Here is a 12,927-nt window from a genome sequence, read left to right on the forward strand (position 1 = left end):
GTACGGCAGCGGCTCTGTTGTGGAGAACAAAGGAAGGAATGTTCGGCAGACTGAGCACTTCTTTGTATGTGGGAGTCAGGAGAGCTAGCTGCCAGCCGAACCATCGACCAAGCCATCATTCATTGTGTATGGGGCCCCTAACCTGGGATCTGCAATAAGTACTGAAGATGCATAAGCAGAATTAGGCTGCGTTCACACATTGCGTATTTTCGCGCGCTTTTTCAAAATACGCAATGTGCCTTGTGTCTGCCAGCAAAGTGAATGGGAAATTCACTTTGCCGTTCAGACACAGTCTAATATTACGCAGCGCGAAAGCGCAGCTGCGTAAAGAATTGACATGTCAATTCTTTACGCAGCTGCGTCCCGCGATTTCTCCTATTGCCCATTATAAGCGATGGAATTAAACAGCGGTGTTCACACACTGCGTAATTCCAGCGCTTTTTTACGGCGGCGCAGGAGAAACTATGGATACTCGCCTATCTGATGGATGGGAGAGGCGTCCGCTCCGGTCCCGCGGCTTCCAGCATCTGCCGGAGAACCATTCAGCTGACTGTAGCTTACCGGCTTGTAACTGGCTTCCGGTCAGCTGATTTACAAGCCGGTCACCTGACAGTCAGCTGATTGCTTCACGGCAGATGCTGGAAGCCATGGGACCGGTCCGGACGCCTCTCCCATCCATCGGATAGGTGAGTATCCATAGTTTTTTTCTTTTAAAGCAGTGTATGTACTGCAGCCAGAAGCTGTCTGTACATACACTGCTAGGGGGACACTCACAATCACACACACGACACAGACACAGACAGGACACACACGACACATACACATACATTACATTACATACAGGTGTCCATGCTCCTCACACTTCATTTCTCCTGCACCTGCGTAAAAAAACGCAGGAAAAAACGCAGTGTGTGAATGGAGGTGCTTTTTTTTTACCGGCGTAAAAAAACGCAGGTAAAAAAAGCAGGAAAATACGCGCGTAAAAAAACGCAGAAAAATACGCAATGTGTGAACGCAGCCTTAGAAAGAACACTTCTAGCTGCACACATTGCATACTATCAATTCATAGGAGATGTGGTCATTACGTTATTGCGTGAAAATATAACTAGATTTTCTGTTTTCCTAGCATGAAACTATTTGATCGAGCCCAGGATAGGTTGGCACTGGTATAGTGAACTGAACATTCACTGAACATTATCGGAGAAGCAGGTGTTATATCTATCACCAAAAATACAATTCAGACATGTCCCCTCATATCTATTTACTTGTTTCTACATTTAATTCAGACACAATTTTAACAAAATACTAAATCCTGTAAAAATTTGCAAGCATGTAAAAAAAAAAAAGCCAAGAAGCAGAAATTATAGAAGTAATTTCTGTTTATTTGTCAGTATCAAATTACATATTGTATTACAGAGACTGTGCCAACATCACATACTAATAAAAAGGGAACGGGGAAAAAAAGAGACAAAAGCTTTCTCCAAAGTTGTTAATAAACTGTGCGTTTTTATCCAAACACTGCAATAGAGAATAGCAACCGCTGAAAGCAGGTGTTTCATCTATTGACCTGGTTGGGATTTAAAATACATTTTGGCATACCATGTTTAATAAATCAAGACAATCCTGCTTGAATAATTCTGTACCTGATTCTAACAGTATTTGCACCATCATTAAATAAAGAGAACATGTCAAAAATCATCCGTAGCTTACATTGAGGACATTGTTGAAAGAAAGTAATTGGATTACAAAAATGGTCTAAGCTCTGCATCGTTCACCATGTCTTCATGTGTTCTCCAACCGGGTCATTCAGCACCAGAACTTTTACTGCTATGAAACCCATGCAGTTTGGGAGATGGTGGCATGGAGATGCCAACTCTGCACTGAATATATGGGAACTGTAAATGCTACTCATCAGTGAAATGGACCCTATAGGAATTTTGGGAAACAGCATTTAGCATTGCATAACTGGGATGACGCTAAAGAAAATCTGGCTTTATGTTGTCTGTTTAAGATGTTTTACCACCAAAAGACATTTATGACATAACCACAGGATATGCCACAATTATGTTAGGTGGGCATAATCATACATCAGGAAAACTGGGGTCCCATGATCCCGCTTTTGCAAACCAAGGTGCTGCTACAAATGCGATTGGTGCAAAATCAGCTCTCCTATCAGATGGGGGTCCCAGAGGGGGCACCTCCACCTTACATTTATGGCAGTTGCAAAGGATAAACTAAACCTGTCATCTGAAACGTCCTTTGAAATATTGACGGTCAATTTATGTTAGTGATTTTTTGAACTTTTCCCTCCCCAAATACTGGACAAGAGGCAATGGTGCAGAGGTAGAGCGGTATGGGAGGAGGGTACATAGTACAATTTGTTTGAGGTTACAAAAAAAACAAACATTTTCCTTTATCGGTCTGTGAAAAGGAGATGGTAGAAGTAGGGACTTCAGGGCATGTGGCTCATGGGTTTTCTCCCTTTATTTATTTGAAGTCTGGTTTTTCTGGGAAAGTACAACCAGCCCGTCTGATGACTACATTAGCAGAATAATGGCCAGCTCTAATGCACTCTTCTGTGGGTTTGTCCGACACCAACTGAGACAGGAAACCTGTAAAGAAAACAATAGGTACATAAGTTGTCCCTTAGTATTGAAGCTCATGAGACTGCAATAGTCTGAGTTTACATCACAAAGACCCGGCACCAAACACCATTAATAAAAAAAACATGGATGCGAGTTAGAAATAGCAAAGTGTTTTAATATACATAAAAAAATAAATATGAAAGGATATTGTGAAAGAAACAAGAAATGCAACTTGCCTTAAAGGAATCTGTCACCTGAAAAAACACTATTAACTTGCAGACATGGGGTTAATATGTACAGGTGCATCTCACAAAATTAGAATATCATCAATAAAGTTAATTTATTTCAGTTCTTCAATACAAAAAGTGAAACTCATATTATATAGAGTCATTACACACAGAGTGATCTATTTCAATTGTTTATTTCTGTTAATGTTGATGATTATGGCTTACAGCCAATGAAAATACAAAAGTCATTATCTCAGTTAACTAAAATAATTAACAAAAACACCTGCAAAGACTTCCTATGCATTTAAAAAAGGTTCCTTAGTCTGTTTCAGTAGGCTCCACAATCATGGGGAAGACTGCTGACTTGACAGATGTCCAGAAGGCAGTCATTGACACACTCCACAATGTCCCAGAGTTCCAATTTTCATTTGGAAATCAAGGTCCCAGAGTCTGGAGGAAGAGTAGAGAGGCACACAATCCAAGCTGCTTGAGGTCTAGTGTGAAGTTTCCACAATCAGTGATGGTATGGGGAGCCATGTCATCTGCTAGTGTAGGTCCACTGTGTTTTATCAAGACCAAAGTCAGCGCAGCCGTCTACCAGGAAATCTTCGAGCACTTCATGCTTCCCTCTGCTGACAAGCTTTTTTTCATTTCATTCTCCAGCAGGGCCTGGCACCTGTCCACACTGCCAAAAGTACCAATACCTGGTTTAAAAACAACAGTATCACTATGCTTGATTAGCCAGCAAACTCGCCTGACCTTAACCCCATAGAGAATCTATTATAGAGAATCTATGGGGTATTGTCAAGAGGAAGAGGAGAGACACCAGACCCAACAATGCAGACGAGCTGAAGGCTGCTATCAAAGCAACCTGGGCTTCCATAACACCTCAGCAGTGCCACAGGCTGATCGCCTCCATGCCACGCTGTATTGATGCAGTAATTGATGCAAAAGGAGCCCCGACCAAGGATTGAGTGCATTTACTGAACATACATTTCAGTAGGCCAACATTTCAGATTTTAAAAACATTTTTCTAGCTGTTGTTGTAAAGTATTCTAATTTACTGAGATAGTGACTTTTGTGTTTTCATTGGCTGTAAGCCATAATCATCAATATTAACAGAAATAAACACTTGAAATAGATCACTGTGTGTGTAATGACTCTATATAATATAGGAGTTTCACTTTTTGGATTGAAGAACTGAAATAAATTAACTTTTTGATGATATTCTAATTTTGTGAAATGCATCTGTAGGTTAATAGCATTATGAACTTGCCCGGTGCCAGCACTTTACCCACACTGCCGGGAGGAAATTATCTTTATTCTCCCAGCAGCGTTGCGGTTTCAGTGATGGGGAAGCGCCAGCGCAGGTTCACTCACCACTCTGTATAGAGAGCAGCGGCTGTAACCGCTCCCCAGCACTGACAAACAGTCGGCCCTGATGCAGAGGGGGTGCAAGTCACAGAGTGGTGACTGAGACAGGAACGCTGCTGGGAGCAATTAAGTTAATTTCCTTCCAGCAGCTTGGGTCTAAGTGATGGCATCAGACAAAAAAAACCTCAATTGACAAATGACCAATACATAGTTATCTAAAAAAAAAAATAATCTGATAAAATAATCACTAGAGATTGGTTGAGCTAACTAATGTCCTTACACACAGGCAGATAAAATGTTCTTAATTAATAATACAGCAAATTGATTAGTTCCTTCAGTAATTGTTCATTCCCTGCTCTCATTTCTTGCACAAGTAACAGATGCATGCCTGTTTATAGGAGGTATTGTGCTGAAGATAAGGTTTTATGTTGACAAATACAGCAAATAAGCAGATCATTTTTAAATTTTTCACTGGGCAATAAATAGTGGTCACCCCATATAAAAGGCTATTAAGTCCACATACACTGCTCAAAAAAAATAAAGGGAGCACTTAAACAACATAATATAACTCCAAGTAAATCAAACTTCTGTGAAATCAAACTTTCCACTTAGGAAGCAACACTGATTGACAATCAATTTCACATGCTGTTGTGCAAATGGAAGAGACAATAGATGGGAATTATTGGCAATTATCAAGACACCCTCAATAAAGGAGTGGTTCTGCAGGTGGGGACCACAGACCACATCTCAGTACCAATGCTTTCTGGCTGATGTTTTGGTCACTTTTGAATGTTGGTTGTGCTTTCACACATGTGGTAGCATGAGACAGACTCTACAACCCACAGAAGTTGCTCAGGTAGTGCAGCTCATCCAGGATAGCACATCAATGCGAGCTGTGGCAAGAAGGTTTGCTGTGTCTGTCAGCATAGTGTCCAGAGGCTGGAAGCGCTACCAGGAGACAGGGCAGTACAAAAGGAGACGTGGAGGGGGCCGTAGGAGGGCAACAACCCAGCAGCAGGACCGCTACCTCCGCCTTTGTGCAAGGAGGAACAGGAGGAGCACTGCCAGAGCCCTGCAAAATGACCTCCAGCAGGCCACAAATGTGCTTGTGTCTGCACAAACGGTTAGAAAACGACTCCATGAGGGTGGTATGAGGGCCCGACGTCCACAGATGGGGGTTGTGCTCACAGCCCAACACCGTGCGGGACGCTTGACATTTGCCACAGAACACCAGGATTGGCAAAGTCGCCACTGGTGCCCTGTGCTCTTCACAGATGAAAGCAGGTTCACACTGAGCACATGTGACAGACGTGACAGAATCTGGAGATGCTGTTCTGAGCGACCTGCTGCCTGCAACATCATGACCGGTTTGGCAGTGGGTCAGTAATGGTCTGGGGTGGCATTTCTTTGGAGGGCCACACAGCCCTCCATGTGCTCGCCAGAGGTAGCCTGACTGCCATTAGGTACCGAGATGAGATCCTCAGACCCCTTGTGAGACCATATTCTCGTGCGGTTGGCCCTGGGTTCCTCCTAATGCAGGACAATGCCAGACCTGAGCATTTCTGCATCGTGGGCACATAGCCTCTGAAATAAAAGGGCGGTAACTCTCCCTCGCGTCAGTTGTTTACAGAGCATTGAGAGGACCTCCCAAAAAGGTTAGACATATAACCAACACCTACAATATATATAACACCCCACACCGTGCACACCAGGGTGTGAGAAACAGAAAAATAGGGGGAGGGGGGGAAACTACAGGTGCTGTCATGGGTTCAGGAAAAACCGGCTACCGGTAAGTAACCTTGGTGTTTTCCCCTCACCCATGACAGCACACCTTGAGAGAATTTTGGAGAATTATAAGCACCCTAGGGAGGGACCACCGCCTGAAGTACCGTTCTCCCAAATGTAAGGTCAGAGGAGGACAGATCCAACCGATAGTGTTTATAGAAGGTGGATGGTGTAGACCAAGTAGCAGCTCTACATATCTGATCGATTGTGACGTCTGCTCTCTCCGCCCAGGAGGTTGCAACGGTTCTGGTGGAATGAGCCTTGACATTGTCCGGGGCCAGAACTCCTGTGGACGTATATGCTAAACAAATGACCTCCCTAAGCCACCTAGAAATGGTACCCTTGGACACCCCTTGACCTTTCCTATTCCCCTGAAAGGCCAGGAACAAGGAATGGTCCTTCCTCCATACACTAGTCATTTTAATGTACAGTAGTAGGTATCTTTAACATCTACGTTATGGAATCTAACTTCCCCTGGGTTTTTTGGATTGCTGCAAAACGAGGGTAGTACAATCTCCTGGTTACAGTGAGATCTAGATACCACTTTGGGAAGGTATGCTGGATCTGGTTGCAAGGTGACACTATCATCATGAATTTGTGTGTACGGAGGATCAACCAAAAGGGCCTGCAGGTCACCCACCCTACGAGCTGATGTTAAGGCCACTAAGAGGATGGTCTTAAGGGTGAGGATCTTTGGAGAGACGTCCTGTAGGGGCTCGAACGGGTCACTGGTAAGTGCGTTCAAGACCAAATTCAGGTCCCAGGAAGGAACTCTAAGGGACCGAACCGGTCTGGCTCTGGCACAGGACTTGATAAATCTAGAGACCCACCAGTTCCCAGCCAAGTTACAATTATAGAGCGCCCCCAAGGCCAACACCTGAACTTTAACAGTCCCCGTGGCTAGACCCAGGTCAAGCCCCTTTTGCAGAAACTCCAGGATTCCCTTGATTGAAGGCTTGTCTGATAATGGGGCATCTATAAAACTAGGAATTTCTCCCCGACTCAGTTTTAAATTTTAGTCGTTATTGGTTTCCTACTAACCAGCAAGGTAGAGACTAACCCTGGTGAAAACCCCTTGTTACTTAGTAGTGACCTCTCAAATTCCACGCCGCAAGATGGAAACCTCTGGCTTGGGCGTGGAATACTGGTCTCTGAATGAGACGGTCCGGCCTCTCTGGTAGAACCCAGGGATCTGAAACCGACATTAGTCGAAGCAGGGAGAACCAAGGCCTCTTGGGCCAAAAAGGGGCTATAAGAATTATCCTTGCACCATCCTCCCAAATCTTCCTCACCACTGCTGGAACCATTACTAACGGGGGAAAGGCATAGGCCTTCCTGAACTTCCAATGAAACTGGAGGGCATCTACAGTATGGGGATTTTCTGCTGGGTTTAAGGAACAGAATCTGTCAACCTTCCTGTTCGCTCTTGTGGCGAACATATCTATGTCTGGCTGTCCCCATAACTGGACAATCTGTTGGAAGACCCCCGAGTTTAAGCTCCACTCCCCCTGTCTTAGGGTGTGGCGGCTGAGAAAATCTGCCCTTACGTTTTCCACCCCCCTTATGTAAAGGGCAGTGAGGGATGGGAGGTGTTGCTCTGCCAGGTGTAGGATTCTGTCTGCCACAGCCATCAGGGAGCGTGACCCTGTTCCTCCCTGATAATTTACATAGGCCACTGTTGTCCGGTTGTCGGACCTGACCTGGACGTGGTGACCCTGAATGTGAGGAAGGAAGCCTATCAGGGATTTCTCCACTGCCCAAAGTTCTTTTAAGTTTGAGGATGCCCCCATCTCGTGGTATGCCCAGTGACCCTGTACTGAGAGCTCTACTAGATGACCCCCCCATCAGGAGCCGCTCGCATCGGTTGTAATCACCCGGTCTACTGGTCTGGACCACTGCACGCCTGAGGTCAGATTTTTCCTGTCTGTCCACCATGAAAGGGAATCTACAGCTTCTAGGAAGAGAGAAAACTTGCTTTCTAAACGCCCGTTGAAGGACCTCTGCGCTGACAGGACCTCCCACTGAAGAAGTCTCATATGCCCTTGAGTCCATCTGACTGCTGGGAGACAGGCCATCATAGAGCCCAGGAGGGACATTGCTTCTCTTAGGGACATCACTGGAGACCGCATGGCTTTCAAGACTAAATTGATTATTTTGCGGACCTCATCTTCTGGGAGGAAGCAGGCTTGGAGACAAGAATCCACGATTAGACCTAGGAAGACCAGAGTCCTTGCTGGGGTTAATTTTGACTTTTGGGTATTTACCAACCACCCTAGCTGTTGCAACACCGCCGTGACTTCTAGAAGTTGATTGGAGCAGCGGACTTCTGATTTTCCTATTACCAAAAAGTCGTCTAAATAGGGAACGATCACTACGTTTTTGATTCGTAGAAAGGCTGTTACTTCCGCTATTAACTTCATGAATAGTCTCGGGGCTATGGAGAGGCCGAAGGGTAGGGCAGTAAACTGAAAATGTCTCAGCTCTTTCTGAATGAACAGGGCTACTCTCAGATATTTCTGGTAGTCTGGATGAATTGGGACGTAATATGCGTCCTTCAAGTCTATTACTGCCATAAAGCAATTGTGGTGCAAGAGCTTCACTGCCAAGCTCACTGACTCCATCTTGAAAGTCTGGTCCTTTATCAATTGGTTTAGACTCCTGAGGTTGATGATGGTCCTTAAGGACCCATTGTTTTTTTTTTTATCATGAACAGAGGGGAATAGAATCCCTTCCTCCTTTGTGGTATCGGAACTTCGAGAAGGACCTGTTTCTCTACTAGCCCTAATATTTCTGACTCCAGGGCTATCTGTAATTCCAGGACCTTCCTCTTGGGAGTAATCTTAAAGGTCCAGCGAGAAATCTGGCTGAACCGTATCTTCAGGCCACCGCTGACAACATTCAGAATCCAGGGGTTTGATGTAATGGCTTCCCAAGCTGGAATAAAGTGGGAAAGCCTCCCCCCTACCTCCGGCCTGGAGTCAGGAAGACTTTTTTGTATTGGGTCCTCCAAACATATAGCCTGACTCCTTCTTGGATTTGGACTCCCATCTTCTCCTGTCTCCCGGAGGGCGACCCCGATTAAATTTTCTCCTCCGAAAACTAAATCTTTTTGAGTCCCCTGATAATCCTGGGAACCCTTTGTTCCTATCACCAGCCTTCTCTAAGAGGTCATCAAGCTTCTGGCCAAACAGGAGTCTGCCATCACACGGGAGGGAACATAATTTATGTTTGGATTGTAGGTCGCCTGGACAACCCTTGAGCCACAAGACCCGTCTGGCAGCATTAGATAGACTTGCTGATGTAGCCGAGAGTCTAACAGAGTCCGCTGCAGAGTCTGCTAGGAAGGCCGACGCTGCCTGCATTAGGGGAAGATTTGAAAGGATTCTATCTCTAGGGATCTTTTTATCCCTAAGTTGGTCTTCCAATTGTTGGAGCCACACCATGAGAGACCTTGCCACACAGGTGCCAGCTACCGCAGGCTTCAGGCCTCCTGCTGCAGCTTCCCAAATGTGACGTAGAAAGGAGTCAGCCTTTTTATCAATGGCATCCTTTAGGATGCCTGAATCCTCCAAGGGTAGGGAAATTTTTTTGGATGACCTGGCTACAGTCCCGTCAACTTTGGGGATTTTATCCCAAGGCTCAGAGTCCTTCTCCTCAAAGGGGTACCTTCTTTTAGAGAAGGAGGGTAAGGCCCCTGATCTCTCTGGTTTCTTCCACTCTCGGTCAATGAGTCCCTGAATTTTAGTGTTTACTGGGAAGGAGCGTCTCTTTTTCTCCAAAGCCCGCAAACATAACATCTTCCCGGGATTTGGATGCTTTCTCCTCCCCCAGACCCATGGTTGATCTGACTGCTCTGACCAGTTTGTCCGTACCCTCAATGGGGAAGCAGGGTCTACAGTTATCCAATGAGGAAGAGGATGATGAATCACTCAGCCATAAATCCTCAGACTGGGAGGAATCAGATTTGGAGGAGACATCTCTATGGGATCTTTTCTTCCCTCTAAACAACCCCTTCAGGGACCCCTGAACCTCTGCGTGGACTATAGATTTCAGATTGGATGCGAAATCCAGAGAATTTTCTGCTATAGTTTTATTAATGCAGTTCGGGCAAAGCGGATTTTGCCAATTTATGGGAAGGGAAGTTTGGCATAGGTCACAAATCCTGTGCTTTTGCTTGGCGCTACTCTTCTTAGGCTCCTACAGAAGGAAGCACATAAGAGACTTGCCATTACAAAAACGTGACATTCACGAAGATCACCCCTGAAGTCACAAACGGGTACCGGATTCGGAGGCTGTAGTGGAACACGCGATGATTCCTTTCTGGATGGTCCACAGGTGTTTGATACCTTGCTCCTGCGGCTGTCACTGCGATTGCTCGAGCGGCTGTCCGTGTGAGAGGCGTCCGTCTGCCTCTTCCGTTGCTGAGGCGGGAGGGTTAGCTGCTGCTCTTGACTATCCTGGTCAGCCATCTTGCAGAAGCATGCCACGCTCCCAGGATAGGCCCCCCCCCCCCCCCCATAATATAGCGCTATCCAGAACCTCCTCCGGTTCAAGGGCCCTCCCCCTCCTTCCCAGGCCGAGGCTCCACAGAAAAAAACGGCCCGGGAGCGCTTTACAGGGCACCGCCATCTTGGATTGGGCGCCGCCCCCTGACGTCACCTGGCACCCCTCTCCCAGCGTGACCCGCGCCGTGACGTCAGGCGCGTCATACCCGGAAGTTGCCGCTCTGGAACGCGGCCGACAGAAGCGGCAGGAGGAGGGCGGCGCAGCGGTCTACGGGAAGCTGGAGCCGGCCTCACCGCGTGCGCCCGCTCGGACGCAGGACCCAAAGGAGCTGCGGACGGCGCTTCTGGAGGCTGGAACCTGGTGCACAGGCCAGTGCCCGCTCTTCCACACTGGAACAGACCCAGGTAAATGTTCTTTTCCAGACAGGTTCCAATCAAGGACAGGACACCAACTGAAGCGAGGGAGTGGTACCGCCCTTTTATTTCAGATGGTTTCCTCTCCTTGATGGGGGTGGTCCCTCTCTCAAGGTGTGCAGTCATGGTTGAGGGGAAAATAATACTTTTTCACGTATCCTTTAACCTCTTCCCGACCGCCCACTGTATATAAACGTCGGCACTGCCTGGGCTCTGTGCAGCGCCGAAGTTTATAAAAGGTCGGTGGTCCTGCAGCGCTCAGGACCCCCAGGGTCCTGCAAGCGTTACGGGTGCGGTGCAGAGCGACAGTTCTGACAGGGGACACCATCGGGACCTGATTGGATCAGGTCCAAATGATGTTAACCCTTTGCTATCTTCTAGATGCTGCGATCTATAGCGATCGCGTCATTTAGAAGATAGTGAGAGGAGAGGGGGTCGTCCACTTACCTCTCCAACGGCCCCCATGATGTCTGAGAGAACCTGGCTTTGTCATAGCAGCTGGAGGTCACATGATTGCCTCCGGGTCTGACATGTACGGTGTCCTGTTGGCCCAGCCTGCAGCTGAGTCTAGCAGGAGATAATGACAGTTTTACACTGTCAGCAGAGCTCTAATGCAATGCAATACATGTCTATTGCATTGCATGAGAACAGTGATTAGAAAAATAAAAATGAATGTCCCATACAGGGACTAAGTAAAAATGTAAAAAAAAAAGTCTAAAAAATGTTTTCAAACTGTATAAAAAAAAAAATATCACTAAATAAATAAAAATAAATATATTAAACCAATAAATCTGTATATTTATGCAAAAACAAAAAAAATACACATATTTGGTATTGCCACGTCTGAAACAACCCGATCTATAAAACTGTCACACTAAGTAACTCCTGTGCACACCGTAAAAAAATAAATAAAAAACGCAGCAAAAACAATGCTTTTTCATCATATCGCCAAATAAAAAGTGGAATAAAATGTGATCAAAAAGCCAAATGGAAATAAAAATGGTACCGCTGAAAACGTCATCTTGTTCCGCAAAAAAAAGCCGCCATACAGCGCCATCAGCCGAAAAATAAAAAAGTTATAGCTCTCAGAATAAAGCGATTTAAAAAAAATATTTTTTCTATAAAATTTTTTTATTTTGTAAAAGCGCCAAAACATTAAAAAAATATACGGTAAGTGTAGTATCGCTGTAAATGTACTGACCCGAAGAATAACACTGTCTTATCACTTTTACCACACGCAGAATAGCATAAAAAAAAATTCAAAAAACAATTCCTGAATTGTTGGTTTTTGTTCATTTTACCTCCCAAACAACGGGATAGAAAGCGATCAAAAAATATCGCGTACCCAAAAAATGGTACCAATAAAAATGTCAACTTGTCCCGCAAAAAACAAGCCCTCACATGACTCTGTCTGCCGAAATATGGAAAAATTATAGCTCTCAAACTATGGCGATGCAAAAACTAGATTTTGCAAAAAAAAAAGCGGTTTTTAGTGTGTGACAGCTGTCACACGAGGAACGGCGTAAAAAATAAATAAAACCAATTCTTCACTCAGACTGGAGTGGTCCACGGAAAATATCGAAGACATGTCTGATTTTGAACAGAGAGTCAGATCAAAACTGGCAGTGCAAGTCAATGGGTCCATAAAAAAAATATATATATTGCACTCGGATTACATCCAAGGGCGGTCCGTTTTTCATGAACTGTCAGAATGGAGAAGGTGGAGAATTTTTTTTTTTTTTTTTTTAATATCTCCACCTTTAATTGTAAAAGAGCAGCAATACTAAAAATGGTAATAATAATACATTGGTAAGGCCTAGTCCTAGTAAGTTAGTGTAGTGTTAGTGTAGGGAGTACAATTGGGGAAGGAAGGTTGAACTTGACGGACCAAGGTCTTTATTCAACCTATGTTACATACGAGAAAATCGGTTGACACTCGTACCACACTCTGATAAAACTCTGATCAGAGTCGGATTAAAATAATCAATCCGATTTTATCGTACGCGAAAAATTCGGACATCTGAAAGAGGCCTTGAT

At 45.2% G+C, this 12,927-nt stretch overlaps 1 protein-coding gene across 2 annotated transcripts in view; it reads right to left on the reverse strand.

The window, feature by feature from the left end:
• Nucleotides 1-1,361: 1,361 nt before the first annotated feature.
• Nucleotides 1,362-12,927, reverse strand: part of ADK (adenosine kinase) — a 355,225-nt gene continuing 343,659 nt past the window's right edge. For both annotated transcript variants that reach the window (XM_073686078.1, XM_073686077.1), the window contains exon 11: nucleotides 1,362-2,612. In XM_073686078.1, the coding sequence (XP_073542179.1) occupies nucleotides 2,488-2,612 (125 nt within the window). In that variant the 3' untranslated portion in view covers nucleotides 1,362-2,487. The remainder of the gene's footprint in view (nucleotides 2,613-12,927) is intronic.

Source organism: Phyllobates terribilis, unplaced genomic scaffold (genome assembly GCF_046119375.1).
Source record: "Phyllobates terribilis strain yellow unplaced genomic scaffold, ASM4611937v1 Scaffold_5__5_contigs__length_657084704, whole genome shotgun sequence".
Classification (NCBI taxonomy): domain Eukaryota; kingdom Metazoa; phylum Chordata; class Amphibia; order Anura; family Dendrobatidae; genus Phyllobates; species Phyllobates terribilis.